At 41.3% G+C, this 26,733-nt stretch overlaps 1 protein-coding gene across 2 annotated transcripts in view; it reads left to right on the forward strand.

Annotated features, from left to right (window-relative positions):
• Positions 1-3,614: 3,614 nt before the first annotated feature.
• The window catches only part of cep44 (centrosomal protein 44), a 29,201-nt gene continuing 6,082 nt past the window's right edge, over positions 3,615-26,733 (forward strand). Inside the window, exons 1-7 of one of the 2 annotated variants that reach the window (XM_084046054.1) lie at positions 3,615-3,699; positions 3,791-3,897; positions 4,611-4,758; positions 6,120-6,257; positions 8,171-8,242; positions 9,802-9,942; positions 22,653-22,793. In XM_084046054.1, the coding sequence (XP_083902180.1) occupies positions 3,809-3,897; positions 4,611-4,758; positions 6,120-6,257; positions 8,171-8,242; positions 9,802-9,942; positions 22,653-22,793 (729 nt within the window). In that variant the 5' untranslated portion in view covers positions 3,615-3,699; positions 3,791-3,808. The remainder of the gene's footprint in view (positions 3,700-3,790; positions 3,898-4,610; positions 4,759-6,119; positions 6,258-8,170; positions 8,243-9,801; positions 9,943-22,652; positions 22,794-26,733) is intronic. The other variant, XM_084046055.1, reaches the window with a different exon arrangement.

Raw genomic sequence — 26,733 nt, forward strand, 5'->3', positions numbered from 1 at the left:
TTACAAATATGTAGTCGAGTAAAAGTACAATATTTGGATCCGAGATGTATTACTATAAGTAAAAGAATTGGAAATACTCAAGTAAAGTACAAATACAAAATTGAAGTACAGTACTTAAGTAAATGTACTTCGTTACTTTCCACCACTGGAAACAAGCCCAAAAGAAGCAGCATTGAACACATGAGCACTTTTACCAGTTAAAACAACCCCTACCACTTAACTGGAGTCCCTCGATCAGGACTCAATACTAGTGTCTTTTCTGTTTTCCGTTATTGTGGAAACGGAAAGCTTTCGCTGAAAATAGCCGATCGACAAGCTCACAACGCTTGTCGATCGGCCATTGTCAGCGAAAGCTTTCCCCACAATACCGATGCTGGGGTTTAAGTGGTTCAAAACCTATATACATTGGCTATTTGAAAATAGCAGATTTACAACCTGAGACAGTTGTAGATCTGCTATTTTCCAAAGAAATTCATGAAAAAAAGTGACGAATGTGGAATATATTTTGAAACATTTTAACAACACACATCTGCTACTGTTCCCTGGCACTAATTCTATTCAAATATGTCATACACGGACAATGACGCATTAATCTGGCGGTCCTTGACATGAAAATGCTTGATAACCGCTTGTTTTAACAACACTTAGGAAACAAGCCCAAAGTATTAAGTAAGTACCCTTTAGAAACAAGCCCACTTTTATTTTTTTTTCCAAGCAACTTTACAGCAAAACAATCCCAAAGTGGCTTATAATAAGCAGACATGGCAACATTGCTCCTCCTGCCTTCTTCTGTCTGTCTGACAACTTTAGACTCTTTACCCCCACCCACTGGACAGGAGGAGGATAGAGCAGTCTCATCTGAGAAATGAAATCCTTTAAATAGAAAGTAGTACTAATAAATACAACACAGACTGTTAATTTAAGTGTGACATCACAGGTTTGAGGTGTTTTCATTGAATACACAGGACCCCAATGGAAACAAGCCATAGCGCTTTCTTGGGTACAATCCTTTTAGCATCCTTTTGTATAGAGCTGTACTTGCTGTTCTTTTTTTTTTGCAAATTGTTAATAAAGTATTCAATCAATCAATCAATCATTAAAGAAGTGGGTCACGGGTGACATTTCTTTTTTATGTGTATAGTCTAAGCTTCATCATTCATAGTTTTCAGGGGACATAGAGGGACCGATTGATTGATTGATTGATTGATTGATTGAATACTTTATTAACAGGAAGGAGAAAAATAGTAAAGAAAGAAAAAAAAATCAAAATCAAACATACAGACATTTACACACTCGGTAGGTCCACATAGGCAGTCCACATGTAAGACAAAGACTCAGATTAGATCAACATGGTAATAATAAATCCACAAAGGCAAGTAGTCTGCGTATAGGGGAACAAATCCTCGTGAAGGAATGGAAGGAAAGGATGGTATCCAACGAAAAACAGTCCGTCAAAAGAAAAGTGTTCCAGCGTGGCATGCCAGCTAGCCTGGTGACAGACGATGATTAGGCTTTGTTCAACAGTCTGATGGTAGCTGAGTAGAAACAGTTCAGAAACCTGGTGGTCCCGGCCTTTGATACTAGGCTTCCTTGCCTGGCCACGGTCGTTGTAGGGGTATGAACAGTTTGCGGTCAGGGTGTGGTGCCTGTCCTTAATGATGCGCTGAGCTTTGACTCAGTGGTGTGTTTTTTCGGAGGGTATACGATATTATTCCCTCCCACACTCCCGATATGTGCGCTTATATGCGCTCGCATGTGGTCATCGAATGAAATGGTCAGTAGAGAGTATACGATAATTTAAAAAAAACAGATTCTTGGACGGCATACTACGTATATATCGCGTAACATGGTAGAAAGTAACAAAGTACTTGTACTCAAGTACTGTACTTAAAGGAGGAGTTCACCCCAAAAATGACTTATTTTCTATCAATTACACACCCAAGCCTTGATTTCATGGATTTATTTAGTTTTTGTGGCATTCTTAAGACAATAATTTGATGACCGTGTGTATTTCCGGTAGGAGACACAAATAATCTACTTTGTGTCTCCTACCGGATACATTATCCGGTAGGAGACGGAAATCAAATTATTAGGAATGCGACAAAAACAAAAAAGAATCCTTGGATTCAAGGCTTCATAGGGTGTGCAATGGATAGAAAATAAGTCATTTTTTGGGTGAACTCCTCCTTTAAGTACAATTTTGAGGTATTTGTACTTTACTTAAGTAATTCCAATTTCCAATACTTTTACTTCTACTCCACTATACATCTCATAGGCAAATATTGTACTTTTACTCCACTACAATCATTTGAAAACTTGAATTACTAGTTAGGCTACTTTTCAGATATAAATTATGATATAATGAAACATACATTAACCACTTTAAACCTATTTTAAACCTAGGCTATTTGAAAATACAACGCGTCGCGATGCGACGCGTTGTGATTTTCAAAATATTTAGTACTTTTACTTTTGGTACTTTAAGTACATTTTGATGCCAATACATTTGTACTTTTACTCAAGTAAATGTTTAATACTTGTTTTACTTGTGAGTATTGTTATATTGCAGTAATGGTACTTTTACTTAAGTAAAGAATTTGAGTACTTTTTCCACCACTGCTGCTTTGACTACACACAGCATCTCGTAAATTTGCATAGACAATTTTTCTATGCAAATTGTCTATTTGTCTTTGAGTACCTTCAGGTGGCTGCAATCCCCCCCCCCCCCCCCCCCCCCCAACTGTTTACTGTACTTATTATTTTGTTTTTCTTATTTTTATTTTTAAACTGTTTATATGATGTTCTGCATAGTAGTGTATATCTGTCTGTCATTTAATGTCACATGAATTGAGTACAAAAAGGACCCCAAATGACACAAACCATAGGCTTTTTAAATCCTATTTAGTTGTATTTGAACTGTACCTTCATGTGTTTTTTTCTGCAAACTTCTAGATAAAGTATTCAATCAATCAATGCAACCAAATAGACCCTTAGGGGTCCATTTGGTTGCATAGGCAAATAATAGTCATCCTATATCATCCCCACTTTCCCCCATATGAGAATGCATGATAAGACAATACACAATGCAGTATCATAACCCTAAAATACAAAGCTATGTTTCTTATTGACAACTATGTTGTACCTATAACAAAATATTGATATACAGTATATACTTTTTTTTGCTAATTTGTCAAGAGCAATGTGTTATTGTTGTTATTAATTAAAATAATAATGCCAAATAATAATAATAATAATAACATTTATTATATCATTATTATTATTACTACACTTATTATTGTTGTTGTTGTTGTTGTTGTTGTTGTTGTTGTTGTTGTTGTTGTAATTCAAAATACATTTCAAGCACGTTCAAGCTACGTTAATGACGCAAAGGCGCTGATTTAAGTGATTGGTCAACACCGTTTGACGTAGCGACGTAAAGCAATACCGCTTCCTGCTGATTTCCACCCGGCAAAACCAAAACACGTCAAACCAAACACCAGCAACACCGGAACGTGTGACCCAACGAATTGTGTGACTCCACACGACCACACGTCAGTGTTAGTGAAAATCAAATGACACAGATTCGATAGGTCACCATTATCGGTGTAGCTGGGGCAGGCTAAATCTGACTCCTGTCGGAGCTTTCCGACTAGGAACAGGTTTCTTTGGAACTGCGTCTTTTCTCTCGTTTGTAGCCAGGTAATGATTCAACGGAGTAAATAAATACAAGTTTGCTTTTATGTAAAGAAGGGATTTCTGATGAATATGACTGAATGTATTTTGTGAATAGTTTCCAGAGTTGTCCATCATGTCCACTGGAGATGTGAGAGGCAGTCTCCGTCAACTGGACACGCTCCTGAGGTCCATGAAATACCCGAGAGACGTGGACTATGACGGGTACGTTTCTATGAAATACTTGATGTCTAAATGAAATAATAAACATACATGTATCACCAACAATAACAACATACTGGCCGCAGCAGTTATGCTGTTGTACAGTAACTCTGCATGTTGACCACAAGGTGGCGCCACTGCTTCTCATTACACAGCTATGTTGTTCTCTTATATTTACCAGGACTGTCACAATTACACATTTAAGTTGACCATTGGTATTGTTTTTGGCATTGAACATTGGATCCAAATACACAAATGCAAAATAGATTCCTATAGTTTTTAAGCTGCTTGATTCAGTATTTAGATATTTGATATTCATTTTATCAGACACACCCCCTTCCTATACAAAAGTACTTTTTTCATTTATTTGTAATATTGTTTTTTGAAAAAAAAGAAAAAAAATCAAATCAAATAAATGAAAAAAAGTTATCGAAAAAACACAGCCCACTCACATATTAGGAGGGCAGGATGAGTCACCAGAACCAAGGACGGGTGTTCTTGATGAATTTAACATGTTATAAATGGAGTTTGAAGTTATAATGGGTTTCTATTGGAAGGGGGCGCGTCTGATAAAATGTATATTAAATATCTAAATACTGAATCAAGCAACTTAAAAACTGTCTGGTGTGCTCACAAAAGCCTGAGTAGACGCAAAATATTTTTGAAAGTGAAATATCCCTTTAAGTACTGTGCTTAACATTTGAGTCCTTCGACAGCCTATCAAAAGGAGACCCGTCCGCCTGTCTACCAATAGTGAACTTCACCCTGACGTCTTTCTCTCCCTCATTGGCTGAGGAGCTGGTGGGGGCGGGACTGGAGCTAACTGGCAAAACGGACCTGAGATTCACTGACACTGTTTATAAGGTAAGATGAGTAATTAAAAAAAACAAAGTTATGTTATAAGTTAAGTGATATTTGAGGGACGGAATTGATAAAAGGACATTTTTATTAGGAACGTTAATCAATTAAGACTGGGAAAGCATCCGTGTGATTTTAAGATTTCTTTGGCTATTCAAAAACAGCAGATCTACAAGCTCATAGCGCGGTGCTGCGCTATGAGCTTGTAGATCTGCAATTTTTTTGAAAGATTGTGGAAAATGTGTGCAAATCTTTGAATAATATAATGTATGTTTTAAAGCGAACATTTTGAACTACGATCTGTGCTTCTGGGGGTCCCTGGAACAACATATTTTGGAGGTTCCACATTCTTACCCTTTTCCGGCACATCGTATCCAAAAAGTAAAGTTCGGCCCCCCTGCTCTCAGACGTTTTACATTTTAGCGCTCAAGAGACAAGCGCTTAAATTGCTTTTTTAGTCAGCCTCTGGCATGTTTTCCCAATGCAATCTTACGGGAGCAGTGCTGCGCATGTATGGCTGACTGGCCACAGGCTGACTATATTAAGCGATTTAAACGCTTGATTCAACGCGTCACTTAGATTTTCTTGGCCGCTAAAAAATGTAAACATCTGAGAGCAGGGGGGCCGACCTTTACTTTTTGGATACGATGTGCGGAAAAGGGTAAGAATCATGCATTGTGGAAAATATTCACCGGTGCCCCCCCCCTACAGGCACCCGAGAATGTGGGACCTCATCTCGGAGCTTTACAGCGGAGGGAGAGGTTCCAAACGGGGCTAATGCGAGACTAGCAATCATGCAGTTATCCACTTGAACCCTTTAAGACCTGAAGCCGATTCTACATGTCTCCTAAAGCTCAACAGTTTTCTGAAAAACGCGTGTTTCTATATCAGTGGTGCTCAATCTTTGTCATGTCAAGGACCCTGCAAATGATATGCATTTGGCCGCCGACCCCATCAAAATATTTTGTTCCAGGGACCCCCCAGAAGCAAATATTTGAGTTAAAAATGTTGGCTTTCGAAATATATATATTCAAAGATTTGCACACATTTTCATGATTTTTCAAAAATAGCAGATCTACAAGCTCATAGCGCGGCACTCGGTGCCGCGCTATGAGCTTGTAGATCTGCTATTTTTGAATAGCCCAAAGTGTAAAATAATGCTTTTTAGCTCAAATCTAAAAATGACACAGTTCCAGGTTTTCAAACATTTTAGAAAGAGTGTGTGTGTGTGTGTGTGTGTGTGTGTGTGTGTGTGTGTGTGTGTGTGTGTGTGTGTGTGTGTGTGTGTGTGTGTGTGTGTGTGTGTGTGTGTGTGTGTGTGTGTGTGTGTGTGTGTGTGTGTGTGTGTGTGTGTGTGTGTGTGTAAGGTGCTCAGGGATATATTCCAGTACAAACCGGTCCTGTCCAAGCAGCAGTTCCTCCAGTGGGGGTTCTCTCAGAGGAAGATCTGTGTCGTCTGCGACATCATCAACCTGGTCCTGCAGAGATACAACCACAGCAAGAAGGTGTGTGATTGATTGATTGATTGATTGATGTACTTTATTTAGTAAGACATGAGAACAACAGTACATGGAAGTACAAATTCACAATACGAGGTCTACTAAACTGGAAGACTCATAAAAGCACTGAGCTTGTTTCAAATGAGTTCCCCATGCACACAAATCATGGTGACATATAAGAGACAGACAGTTATACACAACTACTATAGAATGTCATACAATCAGTTTACAGGTTACTGGTATAAAGAGTGAGAAATATGTACAAAAGAAGAAGGAGAGGGGGGGGGGGGTAGGTAAGGTTAGGACTTAGACAGGGGCCATTTTCCAATTGCAGCCTCCTGAAGGTGTATCTTTAGGGCAGTTTTGAAGGAGAGTAGGGTTTTACACTCCTTTACTCCTTTTGGTAGGGCGTTCCACATTTTTGAGGAATAGCATGAGAACGAGTTACTTCCCTTTGTTGAGCCAAAAAAGTGTGTGTGTGTGTGTGTGTGTGTGTGTGTACTTGTATTACCTGGTCCACATGTCCCCACAAGTATATAGTAGAATTTTTGGAACAGCCATTTTTAGGACAATTTTCCTGGTCCTCCAAAAGAGGAATGGTAGATTTATTTAGCCTGCCCTCATACCCACAGATATAGAAACCTAGATACCTCATTGGCCCCTGCAGTTCGTCGGAGCGACCTGTTTCGTATGGTGGCCGCCATATTTCCGCACTGGCCAATCACAGCGCGTTGACTACTGGCCAATCACAGCACGTCTTTTCCAGGACTTGTCAGAATCTAGCCTGGGCAGCATTCCATTTCGGGTATATGATCCGGTCGGGAGCGGAAGTAAAAAAAAGAAAAAGTGGCCGGATGGGCAGAACCGGAAAGACGTCTCACCCCAAAATAGGTCCGTCCTAATAAAATCCTTGATGCGGCATAGTTTAGCTTATTTTTTAAATGTAAATGTGCGTGCACTATCCGGAGACTATTTAGCGGTATTATCGGTATTATCCCACGGGGAAATTCTATTCCATTTAAGTAGGGATTGGGGAACCAAAACAAAGCGTCACCGCAAAACCGGATGGGCAGAATCCGGAAAGAGGATTCTTTTTTCATTTTTTTTTCAGTAGGCGTGGCCTAGACCGGATCATATGGGTCTTTTGTAACGCAGACCAGGCTTTCCTCCGAGGTGGAAAGACTGGTGATGCGAGGTTAGTCAGAATCTAGTTGTCCTGCCCCCACCTGCCTCTGATTGGCCTATACCGCCATACAGACGGCTGCTATTTTATGTGTTTATGAATTGAATACAAGGACTATCGTGATATTGGTGAAATTTCATGCAATATATTGTGATATCGTAATATATCGAATATCGTGATATTTTTGTTATCGAGGGCCTAATATCACCACAGATATCGTATTGTGAGATACCAATATCGTCCCACCCCTACTCTTTAGTATGTGAGCAGCAAGGTTTTCTTATTGACTTAATGTGTCGTTTGAAAATTAACGCAAAAAAATAACTAGAATAAAAGAAAGTAACAGGGAAAAAAACATGGGCCCTCACGTATTCGGAGGGCAGTGTGAGTCGCCAGAACCAAGGACGGGTGTTTTTCGATGAATATGTCATGGTTAAAATGGGTTTGTATAGGAAGAGGGCGTATCTGATAAAATAAACATCACATTTCTAAATACTGAATCAAGAAACTAAAAACTGACTGGTGTGAAACACAAAAGCCTGAGTAGACGTTAAAATGACCCCAAACATGTTTGAAAGTGAAATATCCCTTTAATATTGTCTAAATGGAAATTACAGGTGTTAATGAAATGAAAGGGTGACGAACCTTTCTCAGTCGTCCTCCACCACTTTGAAGTAAAGCTGTGTGTGTGTGTGTGTGTGTGTGTGTGTGTGCGCGTGTGCGTATGTATTTTCAGACCAGAAGCATCCGTCCCGTCTCACAGCCAGACAACAAGGTGTTTTTACATCAGGCAGAACCAGACAATCTAGTAAGTAAACATGCATATCGAAACCTTGTATCCATATTTCGACTTTGTACGCTTTGTTTTTCGTAAATGAATGCCCTTCTTCATTGTACAAGTATGTCACACGAAAGCAAAAATAGCCAGTCTACAAGCTCACAATGCGTCACGTCAGAGCTTGTTGTCTCCGCCAGGCCGAAAGGCATTGACGGAGACTATGCTTTGCACCATGTCCGTGTGTCCGTCCGTCCGTGTGTGTGTCTGTCGCCCCCTCCGTCTGTGGACAGCTAATCTCCGGCACTGTTGGCTTGATTGCAGCGAAACTGTGCACACACACTCCCTGGATGCCAATTCAGAATCTCTGCCCCACATTTTTCACATGGGCCTGTTATAGCACCACCAGGAAGCCACTTTTTGCAACATTTTTTTTTAACAGTACTCCTACAGATTTTATCCAAACATCATGCAAATCGGTACACAGTATCTCTATAGTCATTAAACCAAACAGGTCTTTCAGATTTGCCATATTCCATCCTAATTGGCTAAGAATGGCTTCCAAAGTTTGCAGGAGTGCTCCGTTTTGAACAAAATGACTCATTGCATCGCAGTGTGCAATTTCCGTGAAATGTTGCACGCACATTCCAACTTGTATAATAGGCTGAGGAAGAAATGTTACTTGTTATTTTTCGAATCAGCCTCATGGTGGCGTTATAACAGGCCGATTGGTGTTTTTAGCTAAAACTGCACCAATCTGTGTAAAACTTTGTATGTGCACTCCTTAGAGGCCAAGTAAAAACCTTTGCCCTGCATTTTTCACATCTGCCTTTTATAGCGCCACCAGGAGGCCGTCTTATGTAAAACACATTTTTGGAAATTACTCCTTCAGATTGTATCCAAATTTCATGCAAATCGGTACACATGATCTCTATAGTCATGTGATCGAGACGGATCTGTTTGTTTTTTCATATTCCATTCTGATTGGCTAAGATTGACATCTAAAGTTTGCAGTTTTGAACAAAATGCCGCAACTCATGAACGCAGCGTCTAATTGTGGTGAAACTTTATACGCACATTCGCACTACGTTGAGGAACAAATGCCACCTTTTAACATTGCCCTAATATAGCGCCACCAGGAGGCCCATTTTTGCAAAACATTTTTATTATTACTCGTACAAATGGTGTCCAAACAGCAAATCGTGAGTGATCAAGACGTGATCAAGACGGATCCGTCTGATTTTCCACATTTCAGCCTGATTGGCGCATACCAAACATTGCTGGCCCACACTAGCCTACCTAGCGGAGACCTGTGCTCCGAGGAACACTTGTTCTAGTTATAAGTCTATACATCATCTCCAAATTGGTTCTGATTAGAATGCTGCTGTTCGTCTTTTAAATCACATTTCACTCATTTTAGCTTCCCTACACTGGCTGCCAGACTCTTTTAGAATGTGTTTTAAAATGTGTTTTGTACTTTTAATCAAATCAATTTTAAATACCGAACTTGTACTTGTAACAGACAAGTTTCTACAATAGGGTATTGATACTTAAGTAGAAAATGTGAGTACTTCTTCCATCACTGCTACCAGGTGCGTTCATCAGGGCAGGTGTTGGTGGTACGGCACACAGGGGGGGAGCCCTCGACGTCGACCAGGAGTGTGACGTCCCATCCGTCTGCACCCCACCCGTCTGAACTCACACAGCTGACAGCCGAGGAAGAGGAACCCACAGTAAGTCTTAACCCATTAAGACCTGGAACGCATCTGTGTCACTTTATATTTCTTGGGCTATTCAAAAATAGCAGATATACAAGCTCATAGCACGGCACCGAGTGCCGCACTATGAGCTTGTAGATCTGCTATTTTTGAAAAAATCTTGAATTTTTTTTTTTTGATTTAAAAAAAAAACTGAAAACCTGTGAAAACATTTTTAAGAATCGCCTCAGGTCTTAACTCATTCAGTGCCTGACTTATTTCTGGCAGTTTGGCTCTGAGTGCCAGAACCAAAAATACTTTGTAAAAAAAAAAGTGCTTAGGAAGCGAGATACAGCCTTTTTCAGTAATAAGTTAAACAAGAAGTGAATGGAGCAGCAAATCTTCAAATCATCATATCTTCGGTTCTGAACATTATTCTTTTCTGAGTTAATGGGTTAATTGACTTAATTTAGCATAAACAATAACATTCACATAAAGCTGCTTTACAGAAGCAAATCAAATACTCACAGAAATCAAATACTCACAGGTTTTCCACAGCCTCCAAGACACCCTCTGCGTGAGCATGTTTCACTCCTTGGATCCCCAAGAAAGCATTCTCGGGCCCCCTTCAGCCAAGTACCTGACATAGACCACTTCATTTTCGATATCTTGGCTGTATCTGTGGCACCATCAATCATAGTGGAGCGGCTAAATGCTTTTTTCTGGCAGAATCTTTCAGTTGATGATAAAAGCGTGAAAATTGGCATGAGCAGTCTCCATGGGTCACTTGACAAGAATATTGTCTGAGCCATTTGTAATTTCAAGATGGCGGCCATTTTTCAAGATGGCCGATACATTAGTGGGCAGTTAGTGATATGATGGTTTATTTGGTGATACAAGCATGAAAATTGGCATGAGCAGTCTCTGTGGGTCACTTGACAATAAGCCACCCACAGCTACTTGAAATTTCAAGATGGCGGCCATTTTTCAAGATGGCCGACACTTTAGTGGAGCATTTAAGTTATATAATGGTTCATTTGGTGATACAAGTATGAAAATTGGCATGAGCAGTCTCTGTGGGTCATTTGACAATAAGTCACCCACAGCTACTTGAAATTTCAAAATGGCGGCCATTTTTCAAGATGGCCACCACCTTAGTGGAGCAGTAAGCTTAAGAAATCATTTAGTTGGTGATACAAGCATGAAAATTGCCATGAACCGTCTCAAAAGGTCATTTGACAAGAAACCGCCCACAGCCACTTGAAATTTCAAGATGTCTGCCGTCCGCCATGTGGATCCTTAAATGATACCTTTTCTCATAGAAATGTATTGGGTTCCTCAAAAAGCTCTGTCAAGAGAGGTTGTTTGACTGTGTTTTGTCTGACTCCTCGCCCACAAGCTGTCCAGTTTGGTAAAACCTGTCAGGAGTTGCCTCCCACCGGCATAGCTCTCAGGGTTCACTGAGGTAGGCTTACACAAGCTCCCTTACCACGACAAGGTAACAGTCACAAGGGAGGATAATATATATCTTTTTTTTTTTTAAACTAACAGCCATTACATGTGTCAAATAGATACTAAGTAAGGGGTGGGGGAACAAAAAATAAGATGAATAAATTAACACAGTTGTGGTGCTGATAAGCACAGTTGTGGTGCTGAACGGACAGTGCTCCAAAATTATGAGCAATGGCTAACACTGAATGGCAATAGCCACGGAACCATGACAAACTATACTAAGGAACTAAACTGAAAATGTGCACTGTTAGATATGGCAGTGGAAGGTAGTGGAAGCAATGTTACAAAGTAACAACTGAAAATTACACAGTAATAGACTAGATACAAAGTAAAACATGATGCGCCGATGTGGCGAGGGGAAGCCGAGCCTTAGGCCTACACTTGAAAACACAGAGGACAACGGGGAATAACAGCAGGGGCAATTACATAGGCATGTGAAACTGGGTCCATATCTGAAGCACTTACACCTTCCAGTACATGCCTTGGTGCACCCACATTTGGTCAACTCCCAACAACTCTCCGCAATAGGTGGAAGTGGAGTCCAGAAGACTTTCCACTTCTCGTCCTGTTCCACCCATCCCCAGTCAGATGGGCTCGGCATTTGTGGAGGTCGCTTCAATGCCTGTCCCCACACGTATCCAGCCTCATAAGAAGCACGTTTGGCATGCTCTTTGAGTGCTGCTTGAGTTGGCAGGATCAAGTCATATCGTCTTTGCTTTCTGGCAAAGAGATCAAGCCTGGCCTCGTTCACAGTTGTGACATCACTGGACCGGTCATACATTAGATCTTCTTAGTCTCTTGACATGGATATCTTTGGTATCTTCAGTGTCTTCAGCAGATGTAGATGCTCTCTTTTGGGCCCTTTCCAGCTCTGTGTTGTTGAACAGCTTGAATGATATGTTGCTCTGTTTCTTGTCAATGTGCTTTCTATGCCATCACCTTCATCTAGTCGGGTTGGACTAAGTAAGATAGGCAGAGCATTGATCTTATGAAATAATGGAACAATTCTTGCAATGGTGTCATGACCAGTACGATCGTGCTCTCTGTTGAATAAACTTGGCTGAATGAGTTTTTCCTTGGTGACCTGCTGACAAATTAAACATCTGTCCCAGTTAGTTTTCACAACTGTTATGATGGCTTCTGCCATGTCTGCAGCATAGGCAGAGGCAGAGGGTTTATCATTTTACCACCTTTTTCCAAGCACTTTGATGTATGGGATACAACTAAGTTTGTGCCTTAACCCAACACTTAGTCCGATCGTTCATCCAATGCCATTTAAATCCCATGCGATCTGTACACCATCCGGTTAATTAAAACCCCATTAACCTTGGCTCGGCTCTCCCGCGCTGGCACAACCTGTCAATTCAGGTGCGGCTATCTAACTGTTTTGGGGTAAATTAGACAGCATTTGGGATACTAACTTTCAATTAGCTGACATTGAACCCCACTCTGAGGTTTAACAGCAGTGATATATCACCAGTGTGCCCTGGTAGTGCAGATATTCACTCTTATCTAATCTATCTATGATCAACAAATCAACACAACTGTTTTAGCATAATAATAATAGTAACTAGAAAAAGTGCTCCTCGGAGCACAACTCTCCGCCAGAAGACTTGTGTTGGTTCGAAGGTCGCGAAGGTGGCTATCCCTCTTGTATATGTAAGTGTCCTATCCATCCTGTCTGGGTAAGTGTCCTCTTCCGTTCATTCTGTGTAAGTGTCCTATCCCTCCTGTCCTATCCGTCCTGTCTATGTAAGTGTCATATCCCTCCTGTCTATATAAGTGTCCTATCTGTCCTATCTGTCCAATAAGACAGATAGGAACAATTGGACCGCGACTACTTGACTACTTCCGGTTCGAAGGTCTGGGAGTGAGCTAGTGGCCGGATTTTCGGTATTGGAATCTGGCTTATCACAGTGACACATGTATTTATAGGTCGCTATCCCTCTTGTATATGTAAGTGTCCTATCCAACCTGTCTGGGTAAGTGTCCTCTTCCGTTCTGTCTGTGTGAGTGTCCTATCCCTCCTGTCTGTATAAGTGTCCTATGTCATATCCCTCCTGTCTATATAAATGTCCTATCTGTCCTATCTGCCAATTATGTATCAGCCATGCAGCCATTTCATGGTTCCCGTCTTACCCAAGCCCCCAGAGCCGCTGAGAAATCTTGAAGCTGCCACCCCAGTGGCCAAAGCTGGAACTGCAGGCGGGGAGAAATACATGCGCGAGCAAAACATACTGATATATATTTATATATAGAGATATAAATATGTAAACATATTATACATAAATACATATGCATTTACATATACATAGGCATCTCCAGTGAATTTCATAAATATCTCGCGTTCAATCCTTGACACACGGGCTGCCGTAGAACGCAAAAATGACACTAGTGCGCATGCTCATAACTTTACGCCAACCCAAAACCGTCTCAATAATTCTACTTCCGGCAGGCTTCCGGGTGCTTCAAAACGCCAGTGAGCACATTCATTGAAATGATAGCTGGGGGCGGGGCAATCCTCCCTCTAGTTATATTATACCTCTATGGTCTTACCTCACTCTGACAGTGGCGGAGACACTGTCAGAGTGATGCCATGTATATATAGGCCCGGTGGCGTCACTAGCCAATCAGATCACAGTATTTCACGTGTCACGTGAGGCTTGACCAATCGGTGTGTCATGTTTAGAAAGTGAAAACGCAGTGATAACAATACTCTCCTGGCGGAGAGTAATAATAATAATCGTCCTTAATGAAAAAAAAAACCTACATTTCTATGAGAAAATGTATCTTTTGAGGATCCAGGGGGCGACCATCTTGAAAATAGAAATTTCAAGTGGCTGGGAGTGTTTTCTTGTCAAGCAACCCTTAGAGACTGCTCATGCCAAATGTAATGCTTGTATCACCAAATAAACCATTATATAACTTAATTGCTCCACTAAAGTGTTGGCCATCTTGAAAAATGGCCGCCATCTTGAAATTTCAAATAGCTGTGGGTGGCCTATTGTCAAGTGACCCACAGAGACTGCTCATGCCAATTTTCATGCTTGTATCACCAAATAAACCATCATATCACTTAACTGCCCACTAAGGTGTCGGCCATCTTGAAAAATGGCCGCCATCTTGAAATTACAAATGGCTCAGACAATATTCTTGTCAAGTGACCCATGGAGACTGCTCACGCCAATTTTCACGCTTTTATCATAAATTGAAAGATCGTAGCACTTATCTGCTCCGCTATCATACTTGACAGATAGTTTGCCTTGAGGATGGTCTTTATCATCTTCTCCTGTTCCAGCTCATACATTCCTCCAAGGAATCTAAATGAATTAAAGTTCAGTTTTAATTTACAGATTTATATTTTTGAGCTGTGCAACCGCTCCTATAAGAGGGTTTAGGACCCATCCGTGGCAAAAGATTTTCTTTCTGTCGTGAAAATGTGTCTTTCGCTGTGACGCCATGCTGTGGATAACACGCCCATAGGCTAAGCTTTGCAGGACGTGCTGTGATTGGCTAGCGAGACACATGATGAAATTAACTTCAAACTTCGCAGACGCGCTGTGATTGGCTAGCGAGACGCATGATGAAATTAATAATAATGTAAAAATCACACCCAGTGTGAAGTGGGCGGTGTGTGGTCATCACAACATGACTCACTTTAAAAAAAGGATAAATTACTTTTTCCAAGTCCATACTGGAAAAAGTCCATACTGCTATTCATAGGGCTGCACATGTGTCATGTGTTTCGCTAGCCAATCACAGTCCTGAATTTGCAAAGTCAGCCAATCACATTACATTTAGTGGTGATGACACTAGCTGTAATGTGATTGGCTGACTTTGCAAAAGTATCGATTTGCATTAACAATGGAAGGGTTAGGGGGTATACAAATCTTTTGGTCGGTGTCCAAAACTCACTTATAGGGGGCGGCTACACCGCCCCAAAAAATGTAAGCACGTCACTTCGCAGGACGTGCTGTGATTGGCTACCAAGATGCATGATGAAATTAATAACTCATAAATATCACCGCTCACTTCACACTGGGTGTGATTTTTTACTTAAGCTATCAGGGCACAGTGACTATTTGCAGCAGAGGCGATAAAGCAGGCACAATCAAAACGATGGAGCGTGCACAAAAAACTATTCTCACCCACTGTTTTACACCTGTAAACGTGTGATTCAGATTAAGCTTGCTACATATCTGAGCTATTATTTTTGCCAGACCCAGAGGGTCGGCCTACATGAGGCTTTGTCTGTCCCTCTTTCATCCCTCTTTTGTCCCTCTTTTCTCCATATATGGCATAAATGGGAAGACAGATACACAGACAGACGGATCCCTCTTTTGTCCCTCTTTTCCTCTTTTGTCCCTCTTTTCTCCATATATGGCATAAATGGGAAGACAGATACACAGACAGATACACACGTCATGCGAAGTCCGGCCATTCAGATTTCAACCACTAGGGGTCTGGCAGTACCAGGTCTCCTGGTTCTAGTTTATGAATAAAACATCATGCCATGTTTACCGATGGACTGAACTGAACTCACCGGTCAGCAGCGGTCAAGGCTCTTTCTACCGTCAGTTCCATCTGTGTCCTTCATATTTTCACTTTTTTTCCCAGGCTGCTGGCCTGTTTTGGAGGGCTTGAGAAAACTCATGTCTCATGACTAAAGAAGTCGTTCTTCTCCATAGATATCATCCGCTCCCAGTGTTGCCATGTCGGCTTATTATAAGCGTCTAACTTTTCTGTAAAGTTGTAAAAAAAATTCGGCTAGCCGATCTACAAGCTCACAACGCGTCGCATCGCCAAGCTTGTACATCGGCTATTTTCAAATAGCTGATGAATAGATTTAAAGTGCTCTGGCCACAATCAAGTGTCTAAAGACAGATATCTCGTTGCATCCCCACTCAAAATGCGCACTTGCCCGTCGGGCAGTTCAAGAGCAAACATCTCCTGCCCGACCATTTTATTTACCTGTTATTCAACAGCCGACTGGGACAAAATGGCCGATCGCGGTTAAAAAAAACTTTCTCTGGTGGATAGAGGAGATCATCCCCCACCCCCCAGACATGCTTTGTTTACATCCACGTGCACATCGCGCCTCCCGTGGCTGTCCAAAGATCGTTAATATAAGGTAAAAAAACCCTGGCAGAAGCTAAATAATAAATTAATACCTGGCAGGGAATGTGATAACACGTTCCCTGCCAAGGACGTAGATATACGTGCTTTCAGATCCAACCGTTGACCGCCATTGGCGTAGATCTACGTCTTTAAAAAAAATATATATATTTTTTGAAATTCCACAAGAGGGCGCTCTAACGCAACTGAGGAATGATCCCTCGACTCTGCTCGACGGATGTGACGTCATCCCAAAAAACGTCCATTCCTATATTAGGATTTGTAAAAAAAAACAACTTCTAGCTCGGATTATTTATTTTTTTGGGGTGAAAACTAGCCATTTTCTACGGGCAATAGCAACAAAATGGCCGATCGCGGTAGAATTTGTTTTGTTCCAGTGGATAGACGAGACCCTCCCCCAACCCCCCGGACACTTTTTGCTTACATCCGCGTGCACGTCGTGGCTTCTGCGGCTCTCCAAAGATCGTCAAAACGAGGTAAAAAACGCCAGCAGATGAAGCGGACGCATAGTACCTGCTAGTGAATGTGTTAAATCACACATTCTCAGCATCGGGGATCACCCGGGGGTCCAAATTGAGGCTTACGGGTCTGTAACTCTGAGAGTGTACAAATGGAACCACATGGACCCCTTCATTTGGTTCCCATTGTACACTCTCAGAGTGCAGCATAGATAAGGGGTCCCTGAGATTTAAAAAAAGATATGGTATCAAAGGAGGGTCAGTGGTCTAAAACATATCGTTGCTGTCGGGCGGAAACACTATGTCCAAAATCATTCATTTTTTACTATTATTTTAAACAACATTTTAAAATAGTGAAAATAGCAGATTTTCACAGTTTTAAGACTTACTATGAATTATGGATAACTAGATGTCAGGGCCGCTTTGCGGACCTCACATCTAGTTTAACAAATAAAAAACACATCATTACGAAACAAAAAAACAAAAAACATAAAAAAATAAAAGACACATCATTACGAAATGTGATGTGTTAAATTACCATCGTACCACCACTCGTCATCGTCTCAAAACATTTCGACTGTCATCCCTTCTAAATAGTCAATTTCCTCCTCATCCTTCAATGGTGTGGTTGGAAGATTAACATAATTTTTATCATTGTCCACCTTGTATTGTTCCAATTCTTCTCTTTTTACCTGACTCAAAGTCAAGACACAATTACAGGTTCTAATTCATCATAGTCCTCGAACCTTTAATGTCCTTTAATGTTTCTACAATATTGACATCAGCATCGTTTTTTCTCTTGTCCATCTTGTGGGAAACAGTTTTGTTTCCATTCTGAAATATTGATTTGCACCATCGTTCAAATTCTTCATCGTCCCAAACCATTTCTACTGTCATCCCTTCTAAATAGTCAATGTCCTTGTCGTCTTTTTTAGGAGTCACCTCTCTTCCAAGTCCTTGTGACTTGAAGAGTAATTTTGTCAGTGGATTGGGTTTGCATTAACCTTCATGACGGGATTATCAAGGCTGAAGCCAGCATCTCCATGTGGTAATATCAAGGGATAGGCAGCTGGGTCATGCATAGGGTGGAGTTCATGAATCTGTGTACTCTCTCTGTGTTTAGGTGCATCACTTGTTGTTCTGTACAGTACAATGTCCCTATGTTCTATCTGATCTCCTGGTGCCACAATAACCACATCAGGGACATCAGGGTTAAGGTGACATTTCTTTGCCCCCTGTGAGCTTTTCGCTTTGAACACTATTTTGAGTTCCCGAATTGGGTTTTCTTTGAAGATGTCGGCACCGGTTTGAAAGGACTTTACTAAACGATTGACTGTCTTTAACTCATCTTGAATCAAGGTCAATGTGTCTTTCATAATAAGTTCATCTCCTTTTGCTTGATGAAGGCGGTTCTTAATTTCATTATCTTGATCAAAGATTTGTGAGAATTTGGGCATCTTTGTACTGTCAGGAAAGATTGCAGATGGAGTAATGTGGTACATCTGGCCACTCATCTTGAATGTCTTTGGTCCTTGTCCTTTGAACTCCACTATCTTACCAGTGACGTTCCTGGAAGCCATTGATACTAAACCATTATACTGCCTGATGTTGTCCATGAATTGCCTGGATTGGAGAGAGTCCCTGTCAAACAGAGATTGTAGTCTAGGAGTGGGGTCCATGAATGTTTGGAGTTGGATCTTTCCATATTGGCAACAGTCACGGAAGGACTTCTTACCAACAGGACCTTTTGATGTTTCCCAGGGGAACATGACAGCATGGCATGAATTGCAGACGCTATCCATAGTTGGTGTGTGAAAGTCAACTATTTCTGTGGGTTGGTGTGGAGGTGTCCATGCTCTTCTGAAGTTTCTGTCCCTTGTTGTGGTCCTTTTACGTTTTACGCTCTTGCTTTTACAGCGTGTTGCGTTTAGATGTTCTACTGCACGAAGGACACACATGCGCTTGGCGTTTCGGGTCCGACGGCCCAGAGATAATTCTCTTTTGCGTGGCATGGCTCTGTAAGAGATATTTATGAACCATGACGGCTAATTATAGCTCTGCACACACGTCATGCGAAGTCCGTCTCCCCTCGGCTCCCCGCTTTGCTTTGCTTTGCGGCCCTAACCTCACATCCTCCCAACCTCGGTTATGTGATAAAGAGGTCAGACTTCCTGTATCTGGTTGCTATGGCAACCTGCCAGATCAGGCTGAGGGTCTGATAGGAAAATCAGAGAATCGATCAAACCGAGAGTCCGATCACTGATCGAGGTGGGGTGAACGCTGGATGATTTTGCCCCCTGTGACAACTGGAAGAGGAGAACGACCCAATGAGGTTCCCTCCATGCGCTTTGGGCACACAGCTGTGTTGATCAAATCTATCATCTTCCTTTGGGGGGGTATAGTGAGTTGTCGTAGAACACAGCCTGCCAACGGCACCTCGTGGTCCATCACAGGGGACTACTGGGACAACGGTCTTTATGCGTTTGATGTCGACACACACGGATGGTTAAAGATCATGATTTCTGGGTTTGTTCCAGTGACGAGGGCCGGCCACTCTGCCTGTGTCTTGGGGAAGGTCATGTATGTCTATGGAGGAAACACCCTGACTGGACGCACTAATGATATCTACAAGTTTGACACCACCACAATGGTCTGGTCTTTACTTAACACCAGAGACACTCCACCACCTGTTTCATCATTTCACTCTGCCACCATCATCGGAACAAAGATGTTTGTATTTGGGGGCTGTCGGGACCAGTTGGTCAGAGTGTTTGACACAGAGACCAACTGCTGGCTGAACACACCTTCTGCACAGCTTCTTTCAGTAGGACGCAGGAGTCATTCAGCCTTTGTTTACAATGGAGAGCTGTACATATTTGGTGGTCACAGTAGTGACCAGTACTTCAATGATCTGTTGAGATTCAATCCAGAGACCTTCTCCTGGAAGAAGGTTGAGCCCATGGGGAAAGGACAGGTTTGGAGGTCTGGTAGGTGGTGTTGCATGGTGGGAGATCGCGTCATCCTCTTAGGAGAATACAGCCGCGCACAACCAATCTTGCAGATCTTAGACTTAAGTCAGAGTCTGAAGACATTATGCAAGCTAGCAGTTATTCAGTACGATCTGGAGCAGTCAGAACTCCCACGCAACATCAAGTGGGAGCTGGCAGCCATGACACCATTAACGGTAAGGACCTAATATATGTGAAAATACTTCACTACTTCTTAAACATGTTTTTTCCTCTAATTAATGGATAAATGTTTTTTTGAAAACAAAAAAAATGGGAGGGGTAATTTGTTGAAAAGGCAATAAAAACTAAATGTAGGAAACAATAAATAAATGGGTCCCAACCCACTGTTTGGAAAACCGTGCTTTAGTTGCTCTGTCTCCCGTTGTGTGCAGAGTAGCCAGACACCACATTTCTCTTCACTGGAAAAGGCCTAGTCCCCCTGCCACATCATCCTGGTTAACACATTAACTGCCAAGAACGTGCAAATATTCATTCTTAATTCAAATGCATCACTTGCTTCCCAAGAACGCAGATATAAAAAAAAGATCCCTCGACTCTCAGAGAAGGAATATATACGGATGTGACGTCATCCCAAAAAACTTCACTTCCGTCCGCTCCAACGTTAGGATTTGTAGAAAAACACTTCTAGCTCAGATTATTTTCTTTTTTTTATGAAAACCAGCCATTTTCAATGGGCGATTGATCCAAAATGGCCGATCGCGATAGAAATGTTATTGTTCCAGTGTATAGACGGGACCCTCCCCCATCCCCCAGACACTCTTTGTTTACTCTTCCGTGTACACAACGTGGCTTCCACGGCTATTCAAAGATCGTCTATTTAAGGTAATAAACTCTGGCATGGGGATAAAAAAACGATGTTTCAATCTCAGGCAGTCAATGTGTTAAAAGACCTCTCATCCTTCATTCACCTAGATTAGAACAAATGTAATTCACAACTAAAGGTTCCTTGAATATGTTTTTTTTTTAACTTGGGACCCTTTTCTTTGATATATGAATTCTCTAACTACAATTGATTGATACATTTTGTACCTTACTGTTGTATACATTTACATTTTTGCTTACAAGTCTGTTGTTCTCCCCTCAGAGCTTGTGTGCAGGTGGGTGGGCAGATGTTAGGGTTTGTTATGTTTTGTTGTACTTTGTTTTGTGTTTTTTTTTTTTGTACAGTTGTTCTTGCGTGTTACTGTACTGTATGTGTTGTCATTTTAAAATAGAAAAAAAAAACTCAACTAGAAAATGTGCTCCTCGGAGCACAGGTCTCCGCCAGTACTGTTCCTGATTAATCCTGTCTTAAGTGTTACTTGATTAATCCTGTCTTAAGTGTTACTCCGCCATTTCTCAGCCATTTCGTGATTATTCCTGTCTTACCTCACTTTGAAAGAGACCAAGACTCTTTCAAAGTGACACATCTATTTATAGGCCGCTATACGTCATGCGTCTCACTAGCCAATCAGAGCACACTCTTTCAACGTATTGTCACGTGTCACGTGAGGCTTGACCAATGTTAGCTTGGCCGAGGGGGGGGGGGGGGGCGGAAAGTGAAAACATAGTCTCCTAGCGGAGACAATAAAAAAGACATGGGAAAAAAAACACATCTAGTAGTTGCAAAGAGAAACAAGACCAGGAGACCTGGTTCTGCCAGACCCAGAATAAATTCCTAGTACTTTATAAGATCAGAGCACTACGCCACGCCGGACTTCGCATGACGTGTCAGCCTGTGTCCCTTTTATGCCCATGTATGGAGAAGAAAGGGACAGACAAAGCCTCATGTAGGCTGTCTGTCCCTTTTATGCCCATGTATGGACGAAAGGGGGACAGACGGGCTTTTTTGCCCACGTATGGACGAAAGGGGGCAAAGCCTCATGTAGGCAGACCCACTGGGTCTGGCAAAAAGTAGTATTTTTTGGCCAAACAGTGGCCTTTGCCCTTTAATGTCACTGTTTGGGAACCCCTGTCCTGTATGTATAGGCCTTCCCGAAAATGAGTGTGGGGTTTACACAAGGGACAGTGCTGTGGCCACGTTGTCCAAGTCAGCTACCGGCTTAACCCAAATCATTCAAATCAATCAAATCAATACCACTGTTGTGCTTTTTTTGTGCAAATGAAATTTGTCCCTGAGCAAGACTCTTAACCTCTAATTGCTCACAGGTTCTCATTGGAAACAAGACCGCAAGGACTTTCATGAACGACCTGTTAAAAGGAATTATCCTTATTATCCTTACTCAAGTACTTTACTAGTTTTGAGTTACTTTTACTTTACTGGAGTATTTCCAATTGTCTTATACTTATACTTTTACTTCTACTCCACTACATCTCAGAGGCAAATATTGTACTTTTACTGCACTACAATTATTTGAAAACTTTAGTTACTAGTTACTTTGCAGATATACATTATTTCATTATAAAACATACATTAACCACTTTAGCCCTATTTTATACCTAGGCTATTTTCAAACATGTTAGTACTTTTGGTACTTTAAGTACATTTTTATAACAATACTTTTGTACTTTTACTCAAGTAAATTTACTTTTACAGTATTGATATTTTTACTTAAGTAAAACATTTGAGTACTTTTTCCACCACTACACACACGTCTCTTATGTGCTGCAGTGTGTTGTCCTCCAGACTCCGGCTGTGGAAGGGAGACTGTCGGCGCTGGAGTCCCGGTTAGGGAGCCTGCTCTGCGGGCCGGACAGACTGAGCGCCCTGGAGCAACGCCTGCACCGACTGGAGAGCTGCAGACAACCTGAGGTAAATATAGACTTCAACCACATTAAAGGTAGGGTAAGTGATTTTCTTTGGTTAAAATAAGTGTTAAGTGGCTCTATATTCTGATAGTACTCATTGCTATAGAGTGTTTGTTCAGTAAAAGGAGTCTCCTTGTCTCTCCAGCTCTTTATAAAACAGAAAATGCATTTTCGTTTCAGTTTCAGTTTAATTTCCAATTTCATCCAACCAGGACAGAGAACTCAATCAGGATCTAGATTAAACAAGTGAAATTGGAAGTGATGACACTAAGAAATGAGCAGGCAAAATGGGAACTGGAACACATAAAAATGAAGCTGATAAATGGGTACTCTCTTCTGATTGGCTGAAATATTGTCACCTACCAAAAAAAATATTTTCTGTTTATTAAAGAGCTGGAGAGACGGGGAGACTCCTGTTACTGAACAAACACTCTATAGCAATGATTACTATCAGAATATAGTGTGTTAACCTTTTAACAAAATACTTTTTGTTTTAACCAAAAAATATCACTCACCCTACCTTTAACTCATTCAGTTGCCAATGAAATAAAAAAAAATATTGCGAACTGTGCCAGCAATTTTTCAATTTTCTTCTACCTTTTTCAAGTAGTCACAGAATATTTATCTAGGGTTGCCACCCGTCCCGTAAAATACGGAATCGTCCCGTAATTGGAAATCAAAAGACGCGTTCCGTATTGAACTGATAAGGGACGCACTTTGTCCCGTATTTTAAGGTCAGGAAATAAATATGAATGACAGGGCGATTTATGTGCAGTCCTGTCTCTTCACTGTGTGACTGAGAGAGTGAGAGCTCAGATGAGCGGCTGTCATTCAGTGTTGCCAAGTAAAGTGATAGAAATGAGCCGGCCGACCTACAAAAACAAGCTAAATTTTGTCCAAACGTTGCGGGAAATCAACAGACTTGGCAACGCTGGCTACGATCCCATTGTCTGGTAGTGTGCTTATTACTCATTGGCTCATTACTCATGCCACGACCAATGAGAGTTAGCGTGTGCCGATCCTCTGTGCACTGCTGGTTGCCTAGTTACCTCTGCTCAGTCAGCACTGCTCGCGCAGCGGCACCGCACTGTTTCAAAATGTCTACAGCCGACACTCATCCGCGTCCTCAAAAGAGAAAACGCTTCCAAAAGTACAGACGTGAGTGGGAAGAGGCAAACCCTTGGCTTGACTGACAGCGTCAGTGGAGATGTTTACAAAGCAAACTGTAAAGTGTAAAGTATGATTGTCAGCGTATGTAATCTGTGGAGCATGGTGGACTGGCTGACATCAGACAGCATGCCTCAGGAGAACAACATTCCAAAAATATAAGAACCCAAAGGACCCAAGCACACAAGTGTCACAGTTCTTCATGACTAAAACATCTCCTGAGATCGGTATGGGATATTACATCTTATTTATCTGGTTGTGTTCTTTAACAAGATCAGTTGTTATTTCTATTTACCTGCCCTAGTGGCAGCCTACATATTGGCTAATGTGGGCATAGAGGCTATTTCAGTAGATTAATATGGTTGATTGTTTATTAATGTTGAGTTGTTAAAGTCTAATAAATAAACATGTATTTAATACATATTAATCAATATAATTAAATAGTGTGCCCATTTAAAGAATAACTCTTATGTTGTTATGCTCATCAGGAAAACGTAATTCTTCATAAATCATTCATGGATTAACAGTTAATAAATACATAAATAATATAATTCATATATAATAATTCAATCTAATTAATGTAAATTTCATAGATTTTTTTATTTAGATTTCATAGATTTCTATGCATTTCAGGATGTTTGGGGGGCTGGCTCCCCAAAATAACCCTAACCTAACCCTAACCCCGAAATAAAGTAACACAAAAAACTCCAAAATCCGCCCAAAACCCAAAGATTTTCGACGCATGCGTGGCAACCCTATATTTATCTCCAGTATAATCGATCCCGTGATGGGTGCTAATCACTGAGGGTTGCACTGTGTGGTTTCACAAATGTCAACAAGGTCATTGGACCAGCGCCATTGCGGTAAAACACGTGAAACACGTCAATGGCACTCTATGAGTTAATATGTATTTTTTTAAAGCGAACATTTGTAAAATATTTTTGTTCCAGGTGACCTCCAAGAAGCAAAGATGTTAGTTAAAAATGTTGTTTAAAAAAAATATGCATGTAGGCTATTCAAAGATTTGCACAAATGTTCAAGATTAAAAAAAAATAGCAGATCTACAAGTTCGTAGTGTTAGAACGATATTATGGCGACATAAGTTTTTTCAAAAAACTGTTGAATCCCCCAGAAGCAAAGATTTGAGATACAAATGTTTGCTTTTGTAACTCAAATCTCAAGATTTGCAAAAAAATAAAGATTTTTCAAAAATAGCAGATCTACAAGCTCGTAGCGCGGCACTACGAGCTTGTAGATCTGCTATTCTTGAATAGCCAAAGTGTAAAATAATGCTTTTTAGCTAAAATGAAACAGTGACACAGATGCTTCTTCAGGTCTTAATGGGTTAAACCCAAGGAAGCTGGGGGGGGGGGGGGGTTTGCTCGTTTTTGGGACCCTGCGTCGCTCCAGGTGGAGACGGAGCGAGGCTCTGGCGAGCTCTCTGACTGCCCGATCGTCACTGTTAAAGGAGACATCCGGTCATTTTAAGTGTTATGTTTGATGTGCGTCAAATCACTTACCGACGTAGAAATGAAAATCGCGTGACTCCACAAATCCCCCGAACGACCCCCACCGTTGGCATGATAGTAGGATGCTGGATAGCCCAAATTCGCCTATTTTAACAAATGCAAAGTCTGTTTTTTTGCTTCTAGTACTCATTGTTGAGTCCCATGATAATGTAACAGGCGCTAAAACTCCGAGAAGCTAACGGCTAATAACAGAACGAGCTAATGCTGGGGCTGCTTATCTCTCTGCATGGCAGCCCCAGGTTGCCAGGTCGGGAGAGAAACAGGCAACCAGCATTAGCTCGTTCTGTTATTAGCCGTTAGCTTCTCGGAGTTTTAGCGCCTGTTACATTATCATGGGACTCAACAATGAGTACTAGAAGCAAAAAAACAGACTTTGCATTTGTTAAAATAGGCGAATTTGGGCTATCCAGCATCCTACTATCATGCCAACGGTGGGGGTCGATAGGGGGATTTGTGGAGTCACGCGATTTTCATTTCTACGTCGGTAAGTGATTTGACGCACATCAAACATAACACTTAAAATGACCGGATGTCTCCTTTAAGCATGTTTAATGGATGGGAAAGGTGTGTGGATATATATATCCATTCAATATCTGGTATCCCCAGCCCTCCCTCTCGCTTACTGTGGAATATGAAATCACGGATTGTGTGCGTGTAATCCGGCCAAACCATTCTCTCAGTCGCTGCACAGTTTTGACTTTGATGCAGTAGGCTACCTTCTTCGGTTTATGCACGTTGGAGAAGAGATGGTGTACTTTGGACAGAGCGACCTGCCCAATCGCCTCCAGCTTCATAACCAGTGGGAGAGGAGAGGAGTTTATTTAGGTCTAGCCTGGCCGTGTAATCTGTGACAATCTCGTCCACTTGCACTGTCCACTCCCCAGTGATATTACATTTATGGCCGAGGTAGCTGTATGTTTCGTGGCATGCAAAGACTCTGATTGGTACATTGCTTATTGTATACACACACACACACACACACACACACACACACACACGCACACACACATACACTTTTCTTTTGTGTTTATGCATAAGCGAAAATGCAGCTTTTTAACTTTGCTGTGCGAAGGTGTGGTGCACTGTGAAAAGCTTTTAGATCTAAAAGCTTGTAGATGTACTATTTTAGAAAATGTTAGGGGGAAAAAAGGACAATTTGGCCAATTTGGTATTCAAAATTGAATTGTCACTTTAGAAATATGCAGATACCCTGTATACACTTATACTGTATGTTTTGTTTACTGTTGA

Source organism: Gymnoscopelus microlampas (assembly GCF_963454915.1).
Source record: "Gymnoscopelus microlampas genome assembly, chromosome: 2".
Classification (NCBI taxonomy): domain Eukaryota; kingdom Metazoa; phylum Chordata; class Actinopteri; order Myctophiformes; family Myctophidae; genus Gymnoscopelus; species Gymnoscopelus microlampas.